Source organism: Actinia tenebrosa, unplaced genomic scaffold, assembly GCF_029948245.1.
Source record: "Actinia tenebrosa isolate PJP-AT-01 unplaced genomic scaffold, QUT_ActTen_1.0 PGA_scaffold7__59_contigs__length_16204524, whole genome shotgun sequence".
NCBI classification, from domain to species: Eukaryota; Metazoa; Cnidaria; class Anthozoa; order Actiniaria; family Actiniidae; genus Actinia; species Actinia tenebrosa.
Genome location: NW_028292584.1, coordinates 10,173,253 through 10,195,101, shown reverse-complemented (window position 1 = coordinate 10,195,101; position 21,849 = coordinate 10,173,253). Strand labels below are relative to the sequence as shown.

The window sequence follows — 21,849 nt, the reverse complement described above, 5'->3', positions numbered from 1 at the left end:
TTACGTGTTCCTAGCCTGTATGACGTCACTTTGTCAACGGGAGCCTGGTAAGGGGACTCGGTCTGAATTTTCTGCGAGTGGTATCGTGTTGCCTTAAGCATCATTACTGATAAGTAATTTTTTCAAGCAAGATTTTTTAACTTATCTTACTTTTATTATCGACCGCCATCTGGAAGCAGGTTGAAAAGAACTGAATCCAATCAATGAACTGAGCTGTCCGTCTGCATGTCAGAAATATGCCATCTAAACACCAGATTCAAATGAAACCAGATTACTCTTCTCAAGGCTTTTTGCTCAGGTTTCTTTACTCATAAACATTCATTTTTTTAACTTGTCAACAAACAAACAGCTGTTGATACTAACATGGCTAAAACAACAAGCAAAAACTAGCAAGAATATTGGTCAAAAACTACGTTAATAAATAAAAGATACACACTTTAAACATCAATGTGATTCAAGTTTGTTTTCAATCATCCATTTTACCATCATTTATTGATGTAGAGCTTGTTTGGGCAAATATGAATACGGGGATGATGTACTTGGGGTTTAAATCTTAAGACGTACTCTATTTTTATTTGATCAAAACAAAGAAAATATTTAGAAAATTTTGTCTAAACTAAAAAACAAATGGCCCGCCATGGTAGTTGATGTTAATCCAAAATGGCGGCTATTGTCATAATGAATTCACGGGACGATCCATTTGAGAAAATATTGCACCCTCGGATGCGGATTAAGGTTGTTTGTAACGGTTCGCCCCATAAATAACAAACATCACTGTACCTCACGCGGCTAATAGATTAATGGGGAGTGGATGCTAGGAAAATGGACACCTGAATTACTCATAGGTTGAAGTGGTTGAAGTTACATTTTATCATCCTAATCAGCATTGCTCTCGCCAGTTACTCGAGGGGGGTGTCTACTTTAAACAATACTTCGTATTACAATGGAAATTTGAGGAAAATGTCCTGGTCAAAACTGGCAATGGAATAACACGTACTGCGCATACTCGGTAATCGTTCGGATGAATTCGCGCTCTGTAGCTTGTTGGTTGGCCTCCGTTTCGCCCTGTTTTGCTCAAAATGTGTATATACCGAAGAGCGAGTGATAAAAATCCGGAAACTAAAGCATTAATGAAATTAATGTAATAATATATGCACAATTTCCGATTTAATGACGGCGTGTGTCGAAAAACTAACGATGAGCACCCGAAGGCCGAGACGTTTTTAGAATCACTAGGTGTTTTAGAGCACGCGTTAGAAGAAGCTCTATTTTTAGAACAGTCAAATTAACGGAAGAAGAGGGCGCTTGTAGTTTCTTATATCATAATGGTTTCGCTTAATCGCAGGATTTTTAACCGTCTGGGAGGAAGGAAGCATCTAACGTAAATATCCAACTAATTTTGACTACTTTTACTCAAAAGATTGTAAGAATCTTAAAATAGTTTGCCTTAAGATTCCGGAAGAAATATCAATATTAAAAGCCAAGATCACGACGTTGGCTTACCTGTCGACGAACCGTATTGAAGCAGCTATTATTGAAAAACGTCCATCTTAGTTCATTAACTCATAAAACAAATTCTTTTATATGGGCTTTCTTTGAATTTAAAGGTCATATCGAATTGAAAATAAAATATAATACACAAAGGCTATTCTAGTCTTTTAAAAAACGAGACAAAAATGGGTGTGTAGGTTTTTTTGTTTAAAATAGCCTTCGCTTATCATATTTTATTTTCAACAAAAAGAAAGAAAAACAAACAAATTCAATATCAGAGAGCATGAAAAAATCTTCTAAATTTCTCTTGTTTGGAATCTAAAACACCTTGAGTTGCATGTTTAGGGAATAATATCTAATTTTATAGAGGAACTTGAATGCTTGAATGCATAACTTGAATGCTTCAACCGCAAATATAATAGGTTCTCTTCAAAAAGTAATTGATACGCATGCTCCTTTGAAATTTTAATCAAGGAGAAAAACAAAAATTCTTAGAAAACCTTGGTTAACTGTTGGAATACTCAAATCCATTAAAGCAAAACAAAAATGCATCACAATTTACGAAAGTACCCAAATGATGCTACAAAACTAGTAGAATACAAAAACTATTCAAATTTACTTAACAATATATCATAAAACAAAAAAACAAAAAACAAAACAAAAAAAAAAGAAATTATTTCTTACACAACAGTTTGAAAACTATAAAACCAACCTAAAAAAACTTGGAAATTGATTAGTCAAATTGTAAAGAGGAAAATAAAAGCTGGATATTCCCTAATAAGTTAGTTATTGACGGCATTGTTATTGATGACAAAAAACGAATAGCTGATCAGTTCAATGAATATTTCACTAACATTGGCTCAAAATTAGCTAGTAAAATAGCGGACACTGGTGAGGATGCTACAAAATACATAACATCTACACCTATATCTACTTTTTATTTATCTCCAGTATCAAAAATAGAAGTCACTCCCCATAGGCTTAAGTCCCTTGATGCTAATAATTCATCTTCAGACAATATACCATTTCACTTAATCAAATTGGCTAATGAGCAATTGGCAGATCTTATTACATACCTAGTAAATGAATCTATACACCGAATCGAAATATGGCAACCAATTTGAATAACTATTGTTCTGCACTGACTAGCGACCGACTAGCCTCTCATACATGTGAAAATGCTTTTATGTTTCCACGTGAACACGAGGCTAGTCAGTCGCTAGTCAGTGCAGAACAATAGTTATTCAAATTGGTCGCCATATTTCGATTCGGTGTATAAGAACAGGGAACTGTTCCTGACATATTTAAGATTGCCAGAGTAACACCAGTATATAAAAGTGGAGACTTCACAGACCCATCTAACTACACACCAATAGCTATTTTACCATCTTTAAATAAAATTCTTGAACGAATAATTTACGATCAATAAGTCATAAATTTCAATTTGGCTTTAGAAAAAAATCATTCAACAGTACGAGCCATCCTTGAGTTGACCAATACTTTTAAATAGTCCAAAGACAATAAAGTATTTACCTGTGGTATCTTTATGGATTTTTGAAAAGCATTCGATACAGTTGACCATAATATACTCCTTTTAAAACTTCATAAAAATGGCATTAGAGGGTTAGCACTAAAGTGGTTCAGTAAATTAACCAATTGAAAACAATATGTTCGAATTAATGATGTAACTTCAGATCTTAGAAAAATGAAATATGGTGTGCCGCAAGGTAGGACTCTTGGTCCTTTATTGTTCCTTCTCTACATCAATGATCTTACAAACTCATCAGATAAACTAAGCTTTAGAATGTTTGCTGATGATAGCAATATCTTTTACTCTCATAAAGATGCTCTGATAATGGAAAATATTATTAATTATGAGCTTGGTCTGGTGCAAAACTACTGAATAATCAATAGATTAACAATCAATCTCAAGAAAACTCACTATATCATATTTAAATATGCTAGGAAAAAAATTGATAATATAGAGGATATAAAAACTCTTTATTTATGAACTAATAGCTTAAATACACATGGTAACGATATTTTCACATGTGAAAATAACATGAAAAACTACTTCAAACTACTGTCCATACATCCAAAAGCTATATAGTGTTCGACCATAGAACTGGTAGAAGATCTCAAGTCCATCAATAGTTATCAAGCGGTTGAAACATGTAAAATGTAACTACCCATAATCCTTGTCGGTCTCAGCTTTGTAGCTTTTCAGGTGACTAACTTTATTGAAATAAGTGTAAATAAATAAAGTCATGCAACTTACCTTTCAAGCGCGCACGGAGATTTGTATTTTTTTGCCGTCTATTTACTTTCCTGTCTATCTTTATTTTTGACCCAATTTTTGCTTTGCAGCAATAGACCTCTTTACCTTGGGTTTAATGTTTTCCCATTTCCGACCACGTACCAACTGAATCCCTGGAGTATCATTTATTTGTTTGACAGCTTCGAATCAGAAAAGACACATGAATATGGATACAACTCTTATTCTCAAACCTTATTCTCAAGGTTGCCGGAAAAGGGAAAACATTACTCTCAAGGCTAGGTAAAGTGGTCTATTTTTTTGGTTTCCAATAATAGCCCCAGTTATTACCTCCTACTTGTATATTATATTCTATATTCAATTGTCGTTAGCAGCACTTGTAGTAATGTGTTGATAGTATATTGCCACTTACCGCCCGTTATTTTTATACATCTAGCCATCTGCTAGTTACCTAGGGTACCTATAATCATATTTCGTACTAATAGCTCATATTACATACCTTTTAGCTCTTTTGATTTAGAGGACGTGTTCTTGTATAGCTTTAGGGTTGTTCTGGATATCAAACGGAGCCTATTTTAAACTAGTTTCCTCCGGCCTTGATGCCGTATGTGGGTATAGAGTAGCCTGTAGGTTCTCTCCTTCGAGTGTTTTTCCCCGGAATTCCCCGGTTTTCCCCGGTTTTCTCCGGCAAAAATCGAATTCTTAATTCCAATTGAAAATTTTCATCGGAAGAAGGAAGAGTCACTCGTGGCAAAGCTAATTTATCCAATTTATTTATTAATTTTTGATTTTAGCTACCAGCTAGTTCAGTTTTCAAATATCCGTGAGACAAACACCAAACTTTCAAATGTTAATTCATGGTTTAATTCAATCCACTTAACATGATATAAATAAATACTCCGAGACGTGCTTACACAAAGAAAGCGTTTTTACCAGGCCTCTCTTTGCCTTCTAGAGGAAAATGCTGTGATAAAAGCAACAATCAAGTTTTATGAATCCTTAATTTTGATAGTTCTAGCTATTACGAAAATATATCTTTCTCTTTACGTGATAGCTTGAGGGCAGGTTGTACATTTATGATAGTTGCTCTATCGATATTATAAAGCAATCTCACTGACGTCATTTCGAATGCACGCGCGTCAATAGTTCGCGCGCTTTTTACGCTGAATACCAACTCACAGTTTTATAGCTTAGCAGTGGCTTTTTCTTTCTAGTAAATGTCATATAAATTGTTGGAGTCTTAAAAGCCATCAATAAATAACAAGGTAGTTCTATATTAATAGATGAGTCAGTCGTTTTGCTGAGTCTATATTTATCGTCAAAAATATTCGCTTTTTTTTATAAATGAAAAACTAATTATCAAAAAATGCCAACGTTATTAATACAAGCTTTTCGTCTTTCCTTGTGACGGTTCGGTTCTGTGAATAATAATCAGAATAAAACATCATTACGTCATTTTACAATTTCACCAATGCACGAGATTTACTTGATGTGCTGACGTATGAGTCAGTAGTCGAAGAGCACAGCGGTATTTCATCGCAAGTCTTGCTCCTTGCTTACCTTGAGGAGTATTGATAATGTATGGTTTGTATGGCTTCATTTGAATCACGGGAGGCTGAGGCCCCGTGCGACGCTTTGACCGCCGAAGAGAGGACTTGAAAACCTTTCGAACCTACAATAAAAATATGAAGTGAATTAAAAGGAAAACTGATAGTTACCAGTACCTTTGCGACCTACAAATAGTGAATAGACTAAATCCAGTTTGGCGTAATTTTTCAGTCGCATTTCGGACACCTTGGAAATAGTATTTTTTATGGGTTTTATCCTTTTTGATGTATCTTCTTATGAGCAACCGTTATACAAAGAATTGGTACTCTAGGGAATGACACTTGGTCTGAAACGGGAAAACATTTCTTACGCCCTTGCAAGTAGAATTGCCCATTATGAAGAGCGCTAGTGATATAGGGAGGTGGTTCGCTCTATTTAGTTATAAATAGAAACTTGTCACTTGCATAACTATTGAGCAAACTGTCTTTTTATTTCTTCGTTCTATTTTGTCATCTTGACCTTCCCTTTCAATTGTCTGTACAGTAATATTAAGTTTCTAAACTTTTAAAACAAAACACAGCCAATAGAGACCTAGCACCATCACGTGATACCAGCCATGACAAGAGACAGGAGAATCTGGTGTAATCTGTTATACACGACTAAGAATTCATCTTCCAGGGGCGTAGCGTGTCGAAGGGGGAGGCCCAAATTAAATAAACCGCCATTTTGTTTGAGCCCCCGAAACGTCGAACCAAAAACGAAAAAAAAGTTTTAGTTTTAGTCTTACTAAAGGAAAAAACTAGAAAGCCGCCATTTTGGTTTCCCAGGGGAAAACACTCTAATTGTTATGCCTTCTGACATGGCTGCCATAAAAGCTTACCTGTCGATCTAAAAGACAATGAAATATGAAGATAAAAACTCCTTGCAGCGAATTACAAATAGTAAATAAGTATTTGAAAACCGTCAGGTTGGTATGGAAGGTAAGCATGCCAAATAACCACGTGACTCCTAGCAAGGGCATAGTGGCCGCGACGGCCCGGGTACCAGTCGTGACCTGTTTTCTCAGTGAATTGTTTCGTATTTTCTGCAAGTTTTTCAGACGACCAATGATTTTCATCAACACCATCAGATTTGCCTGTTTATGAAACAAGTCCAACCTCACAGTTAGTGGCATAGTGAAAAACGAGAAGGAGCGGTGTGTTTTTAATGACAACTGGAGCAGCTCCCAGAGTGCTGCTTTTATAAAATAAACAAAACGTTTGAGCTAAGCATATTTTCTTTCCTTAGATATAAACATGTTTTTTTCTTAGAGTTTCGACCAATCACAGATGGCGCGCGTAGTTTTATTCGAATTCTTTTATAAATTTTTATGAAGCATGCAGGAATTGGCAGATTCTTAGATAATTGTGAAGCGTATCCCTAAGGGCTTTATTATTGCATACATCACAATTGACAAATTTATTTAATTAAAATTAAACAAAACCAAGCCGCTATGTAGAAAACGAATGATGAAATAGGTAGCTCGCATCGTGCTGCGTGCTCTCGTAAAGCTTTCGCCCCCAACCAATCAGAACCCGAGATCAGTAAAAGTTATTTCATAATTCATCTTAAATCAGGATTCAAGCGCGCTATTTGAAAAAGGGTCAATAGCTGGAATCTTACCCCGATTACCACAAGAGCAGGAGCAACAAACGCCCAGGTCACACCATTCTTGACAGATAGCCAGCAGACATAAGGAGAGTTGCCATAACCTTTCAGTTCAGTTGCCCATAGCGAGATGAGGACGATCAGCAGTGGGAACCCTGTGGTAAACCATAAAATGAAGATATGATGGTTGGATGGATGGATGGATGGATGGATGGATGGATGGATGGATGGATGGATGGATGGATGGATGGATAGATGGAAGGATGGATAGATGGAAAGATTGATGGATGGAAGGATGGATGGATGGATGAGTAAGTGGTTAAAAAATTATATCGATTTATGAATGCACTTCCTCACTTTCTCTTACCCCATCCTATTAAATACAAATGTTTCTTGCTGTAACGCGTAGCACCAGTCATATCCACTTTTATCAGCACCATGTGCAGCAAGATCCCCTCACAAAACATCCAAGCAAAGGCCGTTAATAAGAAGTAGTGTAGAAGAACAGCCATCGCTTTGCACATCACCTAAGTAAACATCAATCACCTGTCAACATCAATCATCAGCGCTCACGAACTTTGAATTTTATTTTCATAAAGCTTTGTTTAGTAACACTTAGCGTCATGGTGAGTAAATTGCGAATAACATAGAAGCATGCTAATCAATGTCCAAACATTTGTTGGTATGTGATTTGAAACAATCTATTGATCCTGCCAAGAATCACCTTACGCATTAGATGTGAGAGCTATTTCAATTTACATGGAACGAAAGCCACAGGTTCGTAAATAAGCCACTGGATATCAATAAGTCGTCAGTATAAAGCAAGAAATGTTACACACAAAGTTGAGATAGATATTACCTTATTTTGTCTCGCCGGGTGCTCAACTAGCACCAAGAAGCACACGATCCCAATGGACGCGCAGATGTTCACCAACACTTCAATTCTTGGCGACTTGAGCCTTCTCCAGTTCGGGAGTATAACAGCCATGGTTAAAGCGATGGAGAACAGAGATATAGCACATCCGATAGTCGAGATGAATTCCAAGATGAATCTGTCATTACTTGATAGCTAGAAAATAACACGATACTAAAATGACCGTTAGGCCAGTTATATATGTGACTGATGTCAGTGGGAAATCTCATAATGATGATAGTGAATAAATGAACTGTGTGGCATGGGTGGCATAGTGGTTGACTGCTAAAGGTAAAATTCTGTCGCAGAAAGAATTCACGAGAATTCATTGGAAAAAAGTCATGTCACGTCAAGGGAGTTGTTGTCTCTTGTCGCTTATATATTGTGTCCCGACGTTTAAACATATATTAATGCAGTACAGGGTTATTAAATGTATTGACTGTACGAGTGCATATGGTTGTATTAGAGCGATTTTACTTGGCGCCCGTGAAACAAAATTGTATAATTGGTTGCTAAGAGATAAAGTAAAAACAAACAAACAAACAAACAAACAAAAACAAAAACAAAAAACAACAACAACAACAACAAACAAACAAACAATGGAATTAGTGTCTACGACTGTGTATTACGTTGACTATTCTTTCACGGGCCAAGTAAAATATCTCTATCAAGAAATATGCATATGAGATTTTATAATAGAACCTGGGTAAGGATAGTTAAGGCTAGTTTGAGCAGACGTTTGTGGGGAGGGAAAGGAACGAGCCGACACTAAAAACGTCTGCACAGCAGGCTAGGGTAAGGAGCAATGTTTAGCAAGTAGCATTTTGAGCATAGCCATAAACAAATCTATGAACCCTTAGCACAGATTAGTTACCGGTATCTGATGAGGATCCATGAACGTGGCAAATAAAGTAAGATGACTACAGACACATGTTGTCTTCTCAGAGTCTGATTCACCAGGGACCAGCTGACAACCATAGTCTGACCATGCGCCATAACTACTTTCAGGGTTCCAGGACACACAGATGCGGGACGATGAATCGTTTAACTAAAGAAGACAAAATAAAGTCGGTTATTTCTATAATCCCTGCCGGAGCGCAGGGTGCCTATAGGTCATGACAGGTTAATTACCAGAATGCTTCGCGAATTTTCTTTCTTTCTTTTCAAGTTTTATTGAATAAATAACGAACGTACGAAAAACTGAAGTGGTGTTAAATATGTTATTGATTTAGGTAATTAGGACCAATTAGCTCAAACAAAAAGCTCGTAAGGGACTCCTGTAGTTGAAGTATATGACACTAATGATGAGGTAACCACAGAATTAGAAAACCCCACAGAAAATTAAAGTAAAATCTAAAAGAACTTAACATAATTGATGAATATGTATTAGTAATAGATCTAGTTACCTCTGGGAACGATCTTTTATTCTTCAAAATGATTTTGACACCGGATGTCTTGATTTCCTTCCTCGGGGTAATGGTACTTGATATTGTAGTAGTGCTAACGTTCACTGCATTCATTCTCTTTCTGTTGAGATCTGTATAATTAAGCGGCAGCTGTAAAATGTCTCCCAGCGTCAGATAGATGATGTTAACTACTATGCTTTGCTCGCTAGTGTCGAAGATCTCGGCAGGTAGTGATATGGAAGACTCCTTATAAGTAAAGTTGACGCCATCTAAAGGAAACTATAAAGAAGAAGAAGAAGAAGAAGAAATATTTTAAATTCAAAGATTCTACTTATTTATTTGTCTCACAATTGTGGTAGTTGGGAGGACCGCGTCGTTTCGACTGCTACTGCTAGTCTTCGTCAGGCGATGGTGTAGACTGGAAGGAGGTCTTCTTATATATACCGTCAATATGGCGCCCTTGAGGATCGCGCCGGGGCTGTGATTGGCTGCGGGTGGTGGGCGTCAACGGAGTTCTATCGAATGTTTGGTATCCGCGCTTCAGGAATCTCAATTCCGCTATCCCTATTGATGTTGTTGGGATGGAGTCTAATATGGATGGCTTGTTTGACTCTGCGTGTGTACACAAGTGGTTGTTTCAGTCGATGCACTCGACGTTCAAGATTAAGAAATATTTTCAAGGTTTGAAGACGCGTTGCTAAGAGTGAGTTTCCCCCCACCTACCTCAGTGTTGGGTTCGATCTTCTTTGCTTCTATTGCTAGATTTCTACCGATTACAATAGTGGTATTCGTGAGCGATGTGTTTGCTATGATGCGTCCAAAGATGTCCATAGCCCTCACCAATGTTTTTGGAATATGTGCATTCTTGCCCTGCAAAAAAAAAAAAAAAAAAAAAAAAAAAAAAAAAAAAAAAAAAAAAGATGGCACCAGTTTTCATTGAACTCATCATATGGAAACTCATGAATAAAAACGATATCAAGCTAATCTCTATATACACACGATTGTAAAAAGTGGGTTCAGTACTGGACTCATATTATAACCGATTTGAAGGTGATAGAAAATGGAAAATGGTCCCTGATTATATTAAGGAGCTCGGCGGAGTATTCTAATATTAATGTAACGTGTCTGAGTGGTAAACTAGACTTGTCCCTATCAACTGGTTTGTACTATCATCATGGCAAATGGTTCCCAGAACGTGAAGAAAGAGATGCTTCTCGATGTCTGATAGTATTTTATTCTACAACGATGATAGAGTCCTAAGATACAAATATATAAAATCTAAGCTAAATAATAGCACTTAAAGTAAATCATGTATAGATAAATGTGAAGTAAACGATTACACATATAATAAATGGAAAACTTACATAAATAAAGATATACTGGTGCTGAATAGTCTTGTATTATAGTTCTGTCCTAAAACGTAATCTTAACGTAAACAAGATGGCCGCTCCTACTGAGCCGGTCAGCGGTATCTAACTCGTGTCCAGGCCCTAGTGGCCAGTAGAGAACTCTTCATCTCCCCCAGTCCTGGAATCTCTGACTGGGCAGTCAGAATTACTGGACTCAGTTTCTAACCCAGGTGCCTGTCTCGGGTTCATAGCGCCGTGGTGTCCTTCTGTCACGTGTAGGGCGTATGTATGGAGGTGCCTGGGTCAACGGGTTTTCTGGGGGACTGACGTCTGGTTGTGGTCCCTCGGTGGCTGGTGGTTGGGGGTGTGTGGGGACGATGGGTTGAGGAACGTTTGGGGATGTGGCACATGGTTCATCTTGTGGTAGCTCACAGGCCTCTTCAAGTGGTCCCTTGTCTGTGGGTATCAGTATGTGCTCCTGCTCCTGGCTTCTTCCTAGGGACGGCGGCGGGGATACTGTCTGCTGCGGGACTGTCGGGTGGACTGGTGTGTAAGCTCTCAGGAATCGACGATTGCGCAGTGTCAGCCGTCCCGATCCATCTACTTTCACTCTGTATTGGTCGTTCTTCATGGATTCAACTACAAGGCCAGATCGGTCCCACTTAGTTGGGTTTGGGCCATGCTGGTTTTGAAGGAAGACTCGGTCGCCAGGGGTTAGTGGGCGAAGTGGTCTCGAGTGGATTCTCAAGGACTCGGTTGTGCGGGACATCCTTGTGCGCAGGGCTTCTTCCTTCGCTATCCAAGCCTGACGCCATAGTGGTCGGACGTTGGGGTTTGAGAACTTTTCTAGTCGACTTACAAAGGTAAGTGAGTCTCGTAGTGGCCGACCAAAGATTATTTGTGCGGGTGATAAGTTGCAGTCGCGGTCGGGCGTGTTTCGCAGCTGTAGGATTGCACGCAAGAAGCGGTCTTGGTCGAGGTTCCCGGTTGGACCAGTGTTGGACATTAAAAGTCTCTTTGCTGCCTTAACAGCAACCTCCGCTCTCCCATTGGACTGGGGGAAGCTTACTGAGGACACGCGGTGTCGCACGTTCCAGGAGCGGAGGAAGTTTTGAGTGTTACCTGCTGTGAACTCTGGGCCACCATCACTCCCAAGTTCCTCTGGGACGCCGAACGTAGCGAAGAATCTGCGTAAATGATGGACCAGGCCTGCTGATCCTCCTAGATCGGTGCCAGCTGTGGAGCGTAGAACCTCTACCCAACCTGAGAGGCGGTCTCCGACGACAAGGTAGTGGCAACCCCCGTGGTCGAAGAAGTCTGCAAAGATCGCTTCGAAGGGGGTGGATGGTGGTGGCGAAGGTAGAGGGGGTGTGGCCGCTTGTGACGGGGCATTGCGGTTGCAGTCGGCACATCTTTCTCTGGTGTCCTGAATGTCCTTTGATAGCCCAGGCCAGTAGACGATGGCACGGGCACGCTGTTCCATCGTGGAGGCCCCTTGGTGGGCAGCGTGGAGGTGCTGGAGGATCCCTTGGCGTAGGGAGGAGGGAACAATGACGCGGTCGTTGTACAGCAGGACACCTTCTTGGATATAGATGGATTCGCTGATTGGGGAGAGATTGGTTAAGGTAGGGTCTTTGCTGTCTATATTGCCGTTTTGCTCGAGGAGACGGAGAGCGTGGCAGAGGGATTCATCTTTAGCTGTTTCCTGTGCTAGGAGGGACCACGATATTGCACTGAGGCCTTGAGCGTCTTCGCGGATTGTAGACATCAGCGCTGATTCTGCTAGGTCAGGTTCGCTTGGTTTACCGAGTGAGTAGTGGTTCTCGGAGCTCGATGGTGAGGGGTGTCTTGAAGTGGCGTCAGCGGCGTGGTTGGTTTTCCCGGGTCTGTGGACAATCTCGAAGCGCCACGGTAGGGTGCGCTGCTTTAGTCGGAACAGGCGGGAGTTCGATATTTCGTCTAGTGTGCGGTCACCGAAGATTTTTACTAGTGGCTTATGGTCGGTTACTATCACAAGGTTGTCACATCCTTGCGTAAAATATCGTGTTTGTTCGAGGCCCCAAGCGACAGCAAGTGCCTCACCTTCGACGGCTGCGTAACGCTGCTCTGCTGATGAAAGGAATCTTGAACCTGCTAGCGTGATTTTCCATCCCCCTGGGCAGCAGTCTGGTATACCGGAGGGGCAGTTGCAATGTTGCTGAAGCAGGAAGTAACCGATCCCGCGGTTGGACCAATCAGGCCGTAGGCATGTGCGCCGTTGCATGTCAAAGATTTCAACACCTTCCCGGATGGCTTCTACGATGACTTCTTTGGACTGTTGGAATGCTGCCTCCAGGTCTTGGGACCATGTGAACTTACATCGAGGGCTGAGAAAAGGTTTGAATACGGCCATTGTGTCTCGCAACTGTGCGTAGTTCGCCACCTGGTTGACGAGGCCAAACCAGCTCCTGATGTCTGTCGTTGATTCTGGGGAGGGGAAGTCGCGGATGGCATCCAGGTACTTGGGGAGCGGTTCGATTGTTGCGTCCGATATCTGGAATCCCGCAAAGCTGACACTTTTTCCTGCAAATTGAAACTTATCTGGGTTGAGGACGATGCCGGACTGGCCGACTCTGGTCAGGAAGTCAATCGTTCTCCACCAATGTTGTTCCAGATCGGTGTCGTGGTGTATGGTGTCATCTACGCAACGTTCCTTTCGTTCAAACTCCGAGAGGATGGCACTGAAACGGCGATTGTATCCGTCTCCTGAGGACAGGAAGCCTTGCGGCGCCCTGGGGATGCGTCGCGCCAGGTGGAAGGGTGACTCAGTGGCGAAGGTTTCGCGTTGGCAGAACTTGTTAAGGGGTGATAGGTCCACAGTCCTGCGGGGTGAACCGTCGTCCTTCCGAGTGACCACCATGCGGTGGCACCAGGTCACCGGTTCCCCATACGGCACTCGCTCGACAACACCGAGTGCCTCATCGCGGAGGAGGTCCTCATAGACTTTCTGCTGCCAATGGACAGGTATGCTGGCTGGTTTGTGACATGCCTTTGGTGTGGCCTCTGGATCCACATGTATCTCAACTGGAGGTCCTGCCATGCAGGGCAATGCTCGATGAGGGCAAGTGTTGAAGGTTGAAGATGCGTATTGTTCGAGGAGCCAGGCTTTCATTCTTTCATTGTTTTCCGGGGTGCACGGAAATGGTAGCTCGTTGGGGCGTTGTGGTGGGGCTGTGCGCAGAGGGCATGAACACGTTGTGTCGTTGGCATTGGGTGGCGTAGTACAGCCATCGTTGATAAACCTACTGGCGTTGATGGATGAGGGTTGTTGTGGTTTATGGACGCTGTCGTGGACGTGTATGCCGTTGAGGGGTGTCTTTGTGTTCTCTCTGGTAGGGAAGTGCTCGCCCAGTAGGTCGAGATTGAGCAGTGACTCGTAGGACAGGTACATGTCTCGCACGGAGCTGCTTACATACACCATCGAGCGGCAGGTTGTTTTGGCACCGTCTCGTGAGGCTGCTGTTAGTGTGGCAAAGAACGCACCCTCAATGGCGATAGGGGAGCGGTTGGCGGCTGAGAGGCCAAGACTGACTGGTCGCAAGTCATCACGGGAAAATCCACAGGCAGTGAACTCCTCTAGGGACCAGAGGTCTGATTGTGCGCCAGTATCTGCGATTGCAGATATTTTTGCCTCCTTGTTAAAGCAGTGGTTGTGAGATCGGTTGTTTGGTCCGTCAACGGTGATGGTGACGGACACTCTGGGGTGTTCTCTGAAACGAGCTCTTCTCCATTCGCCCTTGGAGAATATGTGATGCTCTAGTCTCGTTGATGGGGGCCTATGGATTGTACTATGTGTTATGGTCAGGTCCCGTTTATAGCGTTGAGAGTGCTGTCTTCTTCGGCGCCGATGACTGTTGTGGGTGCTGTGTACGCTGACTGTTGTGATTTGGGCGATAGGCTCAGATTCTAGTGCCTGGATGTTGGCGGGTTTTTGGCGTTGCTTTCGTCTTCGGGCCCTGTAGCAGTTTATGCACACTTGATGGGGCTTGGTGTTCCATCCTCGCACTCCTTCTGTAAAGGTTTTGAAGGGACTCTTACAGTCGGGGCAAGTTGCCTCTTTGGCTTGATCTGGATGTGATGGGGCCGCAGAGGGTTGTGTTCTTCGTTGTTGCTGGAATGATGACATGCCAGAGAGGGTTGATGGTGGGAGTGCATTTCGGGCCATTACTTTGTTTTCCACCAAGGCAATAACGTCGTTCACCGCTTTCTGCAGGATGTCTTTGGTCCCGAGTACCTCGCGACGTATGTCGGGGTCGTAAATGCCGTTGAGTAGGACGTCTCGGAGGATGTGGTCTGTATAGTTAACGGTTTTGCCGCACTCGCACCGTGTGCTGTAGGCACAGGTTTCGGCCTTTCCTCGCGCCCGAGCTGTGAAGGCACGGAATGCCTCGTCGCGTTCCTGATGTAATTGCAGCAACTCGGTGCGTATAACGCACGTGGCAACCGGGATGACGGCCAGTGAGCGCATAGCAGAGAGAAGATTTCCGAGGGATTCCGATGTTGCCTTGTGGTTGGCCTTTAGGATGCTATCTCCCAATGCAGGTCCAGCACACTGAAAGAGCTGAGATGGGGCTGAAGCATCGTCTATGCCAGAGCCAGAGCGAAATACTTCCCAACGGCGGACGAATACGTTCCATTCCTCTATTGAAATGCCGATGTCTACTTTCGGCCGATCTAGTTTCGGTCCTCTTGACGCTGGGGCCTGGAGCGTTGTGGCAGTGTCTCTGTGTGCTAGCCCATGGTTATTTAGTAGTGCAACGGCGACGGCGTCTGTGACATCCTGTGTCTTAAAGGTGCAGCTAGGAACAGAACATTCAACTACAACCATGACTCTATCATGAAGAAAGAGATGCTTCTCGATGTCTGATAGTATTTTATTCTACAACGATGATAGAGTCCTAAGATACAAATATATAAAATCTAAGCTAAATAATAGCACTTAAAGTAAATCATGTATAGATAAATGTGAAGTAAACGATTACACATATAATAAATGGAAAACTTACATAAATAAAGATATACTGGTGCTGAATAGTCTTGTATTATAGTTCTGTCCTAAAACGTAATCTTAACGTAAACAAGATGGCCGCTCCTACTGAGCCGGTCAGCGGTATCTAACTCGTGTCCAGGCCCTAGTGGCCAGTAGAGAACTCTTCAGAACGCATGACTGTTTTATAATAAACGGCAACAGAGACCATCCCAGCTCATCCCAGAGGTGCACTTTTCAAAGCCTACTCCTGTTTTATTGTCTATTGTCTCCTGTCTCAGAGGCAAACTAAAATGTTTTGTATCAAGTGATAGCTTGTTCTATCGTCATGCCAAAAGTCTGGTTCCCACATTGCAAGAAACTGGTACATACAGTTAAATTCTTAACACGCTCTTTGAAACGCGACCAAGCTAATAAAGCATACCTCTCGTAATTGCTGCCAAGATTTAGAGTTTCTTGGTTCAAGCAAGTTGCTAGTCGTGTTAACAATCTTTTCACCGTTTTTCTTGTCCATAAAGTTTTTATGTTTGCCCATAGCAGCGATGACATCGATAGCATAGACAGCCGTTATGAGGTCTTGGCTCTTCATCTCTTTCCTGGATTGTTTATGAAGGTTATCAATAAGAACGTTGGTTGTATTCCTGCAGGAACTATCGAGGTTCTTCATCTTCAAGCATCTTTTTATTTCATCGATCTTGGAATTCAATTGCTAAATGTTTAATAGGGCACGCGCTGACGTGTTAGACTTTGCCACAGGGAGCCCGCGGTCTTTACGACAACAACAACAACGACGACAACAACAACAACAATAATAGCAACAACAACAACAACAACAAAAAAAAAAAAAAAAAAAAAAGACACATACTTTAGTTCCGAGATGCTTCACTAATGCTTTCAGAAAGTGCATGCCTTATGAAGGTATTTTTTCGACGTTTGTGTTGCGTTTGATTGTTACGAATGAAACAATTGGTTGTTCATTTTTTTTTACCTTGGTGATGATGTATTCACTCGTGTTGTATTGACAGTCTGAAGTGTCCGTTTCTCCCCAAAGAGGTCTTGTTTTCTTATAGTTGGAATTGGAATTCATTGCACAGTATCTTGTAACATTTCCTATAGCGTTGAAAAAAAAAAAATGATAATAATAAAAAAATAAAAAAATAAAAAAAAGGAAAAGAAAAGAAAACCAATATCTAGTAGCACAGGGATGAATAGCGAAAGAAATGGATCAATATTTGCAAAAAATTGGTTAGGGATTTTTCTCAGGCTGCGTTTACACGGTACCGGACGAATTTCAACCGGTCACATATTTAACCTGTACATACCGTTTACACGGTACCGGACGAATTTCAACCGGTCACATATTTAACCTGTACATAACGTTTACACGGTACCGGACGAATTTCAACCGGTCACATATTTAACCTGTACATACCGTTTACACGGTACCGGACGAATTTCAACCGGTCACATATTTAACCTGTACATAACGTTTGCACGGAACCGTTTCTTAAATCAGTATAAAGAAAACGTTCTGTTTACACAGAACCGGATCCAAATTTGTACGGCTAGGCGTACGAAACATTGTTCGGATAGCAGAGTACCTTACGAATGGAACCCCTAAACGTACAACTTTTTCAACGGTTGGAAATTCATCCGGTACCTTGTTAACACAGCCTAAGATATCTGATCATAAGCCAACGTACCTGTTGCCCCATCTGGGCAAGGCAGGATAGCCCTTACACCAGCAGGAATTCGTGGCCAATGCACAACTTGCATTTGTGGTGGACACGTGTCTGTGTCTGAGGAGAGATAAATAGCTGCATGTGATTGTAATCAAAGCTAAATACCCATTTCAAAAATAATAATCTCTTATTAAATTTATTAATTAAATTTAAATTGATTAAATTTTACTTCTTTTATATAAAACTGTTTAAACATGTATTTTTTTATATTTTTACATGAAATAACGTACGAAAAAAAAAAAGAAAAAAAAAGAAGAAAAACAACAACAACAACAACAACAACAACAACAAAAACAAAAAACAAACAAAAACAAACAAAAAAAAAAACAAAAACAAAAACACAAAAACAAAAAAAACAAACAAACAAACAAAACAAAAAAACCAACAAAACAACAACAACAAAAATAAAACCCCGTTGTAAATACTGTGAATAACACATTTTCGTTCACTGTTAAAAATGTAAGCAGTGATTGGTAGGTTAAGATGATCACGTGATTTTGCTGTACCTTGCGGCATTATACGAGCTTACAATAAAGTATACGTATTGAACATTCTTCGTTTATAGAGCTTGTTACGTATTTTCGATACAACTTCACACAAAAACCGTCAGACCAAAGCAAAAAAAGTTATCAATTATTTAACCTCCACCTGAAACCTTTAAAAATGTGACAGCAAATCTTGTCATGAAGAAAAAAGAAAAATCTTTATAAAACTGCTTTTCGTTTTGGACACAGAAAGCGTTTTTCCATATGATTTACTTCACACTTAAAAGCTCTATTGTACAGTCAGCGCTTGAGTGTAAGACAAAACACTGATCAGGGTCTCTAGCCCCTTTCCCGAATTCACTTGGATGACCACGAAACTATGGTTTGAAGACGAGACTTGACTTGATTCTTCTATTCATCAACTTCAGCTTCGCGGACTTGAAACTTTTGTTTCATGATCAGTCAAGTGTATTCGGGAAAGGTCTATAGACCAAATTCAAAACTCGCACCGATGTGAGGCTTAAGTTGTGAACAAAGGAATCTGGCGTGATTCGTGACTTTTGAATCACGCCAGATTACTTTGAGTCACGCCAGATTCCTTTGTTCACATCTTAAGCCTCAAATCGGTGCGAGTTTTGAATTTGGTCTATTAATGCTATTATTTTATTAAAGATCATGAGACCGACCTTTACAGGGTCTTTTCATGCACGCCTTGGTTTCGGTTTCGTTTTTACAACTGCTGCCTTTACACGTAAAATATCTTTGCACTGTTCCTGTGTCACAGGTTTTTGAACACGGGCTCCAAGAACTCCAATTACCTAGAAATGAAAACAGAGATGAGATATTGTCTTGCGTTTTCATTGGTTGAGAGAAGCCGCTGTCAATTTCTTTAATTAATGTCTTGCTTTTGATTGGACAGGACAGAAACGATTCAAATATAAATGTTATATGAGACTCCTTGTTCCTATGAGCAGGGACTGGGTCCAAGTTGGAAAAACCAATTCATTAAACGTTACAGAAAACAACACCCCGTCACAAGAAAGAGCAACATACGATAAGCTTGTTGAACAAGTTTCAGAATATTTGGCCTTATAGAAAAAAGGTTTAAGTAAAGGTGAATTGAGAACTATTGATTTTTCTTTTAGCATCGTGCTAGCCTGGTCCAACCTTTCTGACACTGAAACACTGTCTTTTTTACAGTGCAAATCGAAAATCCAAGGGCACCTAGAAATATTCGAGGAATGTTCTACTGTTCTTTGGCCAATCAAAATTGACTTTCTAACCACAACATAACGGAAAGATAACAATAACGCTTCTGATTGGTTAAGAAACACTCTTGAAATCTTTCTAGGTGCCCACGGCTTTTCGATTAGCACCGTAAGGGGGCAGGCAAATAACGATCACCACGTGGTTAGACAGGGTAATAGACCATTTTCGAGTTCCAAATTACCGCTGTGTTCCTTGATTACAGACTCTTTTACTCAGGCTTAGCCTCGCATCAGTGTCTAAATATTCACAAATACCAACAGTAAAGTAAAGAATGCACAACTCCAACAATACGAACACTTTGAAATTCGACGGACCTTGACTGAGACACGTAAATATTCTACGCAAAATCGAGGCTAATCCTGAGTAAATGAGTCTGTAATCAAGAAACACAGCGGTAAATTGGAACTCGAAAAGGGTCTTGATTAGCTAGTTATATAGAGCGTTTTCACTTGACATCACAGCGGCCAAAACAAAACATTTTCTATCCGCGGGGAATTGGCACACCAATATGTCTGCCTTGTTAAGTGAGTGAAAGCTCTCTACACTAGTACAGTAGTGATAGCTGTCGAAAATAAATGTGAATAATTAATTTTTGTTCTTTTTTATATAGACTTTATCTAAATGATGAATGTTGGTTTACCATCAACGCCGGCAAGGTCAACTGGTTCTACTATCAGTGATAGTAAGACAAGAAAGCATATCAAGGTCGTTGACATTCTGGAGACTTTTTGAGTGCTCCCTCTTCTTTCCTCTAGTAACTGAAAACAATCGAGAGAAGATACTCGTTACTCAGTAATTAAAACTGAATATAGCAAAATAGTCGTACACTCAGATCTGCAACTTTCATTAAAAGAAAAGGCCGGATTTCCGAGACGATAATCACTGCTCGAGCGGTGATTATGAGGTTTTTCCCTGGTTTTCTATTCACATTTTGTGGCTAGATAAGGTCACTACTTTGGTCCTAAGTTTTAGTTTTTCTTCATAAGAGATACCACTACCATTGCAGCTGTGAATTAACAAAGTACACTTGCATTCTGAATTCTTGCGTTTTCACTGCGAGCATTGCGTTTTCAACTGGAATTGATCGATCACTTTGCCGTTATCAGCGGCATCTCAATAAAACACTGACGGTTTTTTATGGATTTAAAAATTTCAAGGATTTCCTTATATTCCTTATAAGTCTCTGAGCTGAAGTGAGGCTGATGTTTCAGTGCGTTCAACTTAATTCACTGAAATTTAAACCGAAATTTATTAAAGCAATTATTCATATCAGTAGTTTAATGGCGACAACAATATGTTGGTTGTTAGAACTGAATCAGTCAATCAGAAACTCTTATTTGTTGATGTTTTTGTTGATCATGTGAGCTAGAATCAGCTGCATATCCCTTTACTAAATCATTAAACCGTAAAATGAATCCCTCACTTGCGATTAAAAACTATTCACGGCTTATTTAACGAACGTCTAGTGTTTGTTCTGCAGTAATAATTATAATAATAATAATAATAATAATAATAATAATAATAATAATAAAATTGCGATTAGCGAGAAAATATGCGCATGCGCCAAATTTGGCGCGCTCTTTATAACTCCAAGTGCTTTATGGCTCGTGCATATTAAGTTTTTATTAAGACTTTCCTTTCTAATCTTTAGTTTTTATTGGATGTCTTTTCGTGCATTTTTCCTGCTCTAAAGCCTAAAAACTTTGTTTCATTTTTTTTTTCATTGTTAGCTTAGTGTTTCGTTTTTAATCGAGATCTAAGTCTTTTGCTCGATACGACACTATCGATAAAGAGATAGATGCCTCAGTTTTGGTATTTTCTAGGGCTTCAAAGAATGAAGAAAACTTCGATATCTAGCGATGAAATATCTAAATTTAACCATCCTCTTGATTGATTTTTAATCTAATATTCTCAGAGATATATTTTTGATTAGAAATACACGAAGAAGTTTGAATTTTAATCGCATACCATGAATATATTTATCCAAATTTTGAAAATTAGAATGATAAGTTGGAAAAACTTACGACAGGATCTCTCTAAATTATCTTCAAAGTTGGAGATCCCCTAGCTCGAGCTGTTTTTGAACCACGTAGAAGCTGTTTGCTGGCCAATTATCATATTGTTGTCGCTAATGACTTTCTCACGAAGCCCACCACCAAATTTTAAACGAAATATTATAAGAGCAAATTATCAGTTTTGTTGATTAAAACCAAAAGAGTACTTTTTTTGTTTACTGTGATTAATGTGCGCATGAATAAAGTACAATGAAGCTGAATTACCTATTCCTAATTAATGACCAAGTAGCTATAAGGCTGCGTTCATAATGTATGGCAGAGGGGGAGGGGGGGGGGGGGAACAGGTGAAATTGAGGGGGGATCGGGAAAATTTTGGTAGGAAAAAGGCGGAATGGGCAAATTTTTATCAGAAAAATGGGGGGATGCACAATTTTTGGAAGAAACTACAAGCCTTGCCTAGGGGGTACGTATTGCATGACTTTGGGGGGGGGGGGGGGTGTTGAGAATTATCACTGGACATTTCAAGTTTTCACCTGCCCCCCCCCCTCTGCATTACATTCTGAACGCAGCCTAAGTGTGTTACTATTACATCTTCTGTCGCTTCGTTTTAAGCAATAATTATTTTCATGTCGATAAAGGATTTCTTTTACACGAATAAGACGATTTATTTCTCTTTCATCGTT

The 21,849-nt window shown here is 40.4% G+C and overlaps 2 protein-coding genes across 3 annotated transcripts; both read right to left on the bottom strand.

Annotated features, from left to right (window-relative positions):
• Positions 1-4,607: 4,607 nt before the first annotated feature.
• On the bottom strand, positions 4,608-19,895 carry LOC148905567 (adhesion G protein-coupled receptor D1-like). Of its 2 annotated transcripts, XM_089039706.1 has the most exons (14): positions 19,792-19,895; positions 18,569-18,700; positions 17,359-17,454; positions 16,644-16,765; positions 16,080-16,349; positions 10,004-10,150; positions 9,281-9,559; positions 8,749-8,922; positions 7,821-8,030; positions 7,329-7,488; positions 6,977-7,116; positions 6,195-6,449; positions 5,327-5,438; positions 4,608-5,184 (listed from the first exon to the last, which is right to left on the bottom strand). In XM_089039706.1, exons 1-14 carry the CDS (start codon positions 19,865-19,867, stop codon positions 5,126-5,128), a joined length of 2,232 nt encoding a protein of 743 aa, XP_088895832.1. In that variant the 5' UTR covers positions 19,868-19,895; the 3' UTR covers positions 4,608-5,125. The 2 variants fall into 2 exon arrangements, with proteins under 2 accessions (XP_088895832.1, XP_088895833.1); XM_089039707.1 differs by lacking the exon at positions 16,080-16,349.
• LOC148905568 (uncharacterized) lies at positions 13,206-15,932 on the bottom strand. The gene is made up of 3 exons (XM_089040225.1): positions 15,675-15,932; positions 13,313-15,566; positions 13,206-13,241 (listed from the first exon to the last, which is right to left on the bottom strand). Exons 2-3 carry the CDS (start codon positions 15,494-15,496, stop codon positions 13,206-13,208), a joined length of 2,220 nt encoding a protein of 739 aa, XP_088896351.1. The 5' UTR covers positions 15,497-15,566; positions 15,675-15,932.
• Positions 19,896-21,849: the final 1,954 nt, after the last annotated feature.

What these genes read in the sequence shown, in the direction of transcription:
- LOC148905567 (XM_089039706.1), bottom strand. Translation starts at nt 19,867, where the DNA reads ATGTCAACGACCTTGATATGCTTTCTTGTCTTACTATCACTGATAGTA. An exon ending in TGGATCCTCATCAGATACCG is followed by an intron (nt 8,031 to 8,748) that starts GTAACTAATCTG and finishes GTTATTTTCTAG; the next exon opens with CTATCAAGTAATGACAGATT. An exon ending in ACCCGGCGAGACAAAATAAG is followed by an intron (nt 7,489 to 7,820) that starts GTAATATCTATC and finishes ATGTTTACTTAG; the next exon opens with GTGATGTGCAAAGCGATGGC.
- LOC148905568 (XM_089040225.1), bottom strand. Translation starts at nt 15,496, where the DNA reads ATGGTTGTAGTTGAATGTTCTGTTCCTAGCTGCACCTTTAAGACACAG. An exon ending in TTGAACGAAAGGAACGTTGC is followed by an intron (nt 13,242 to 13,312) that starts GTAGATGACACC and finishes CTTCCTGACCAG; the next exon opens with AGTCGGCCAGTCCGGCATCG.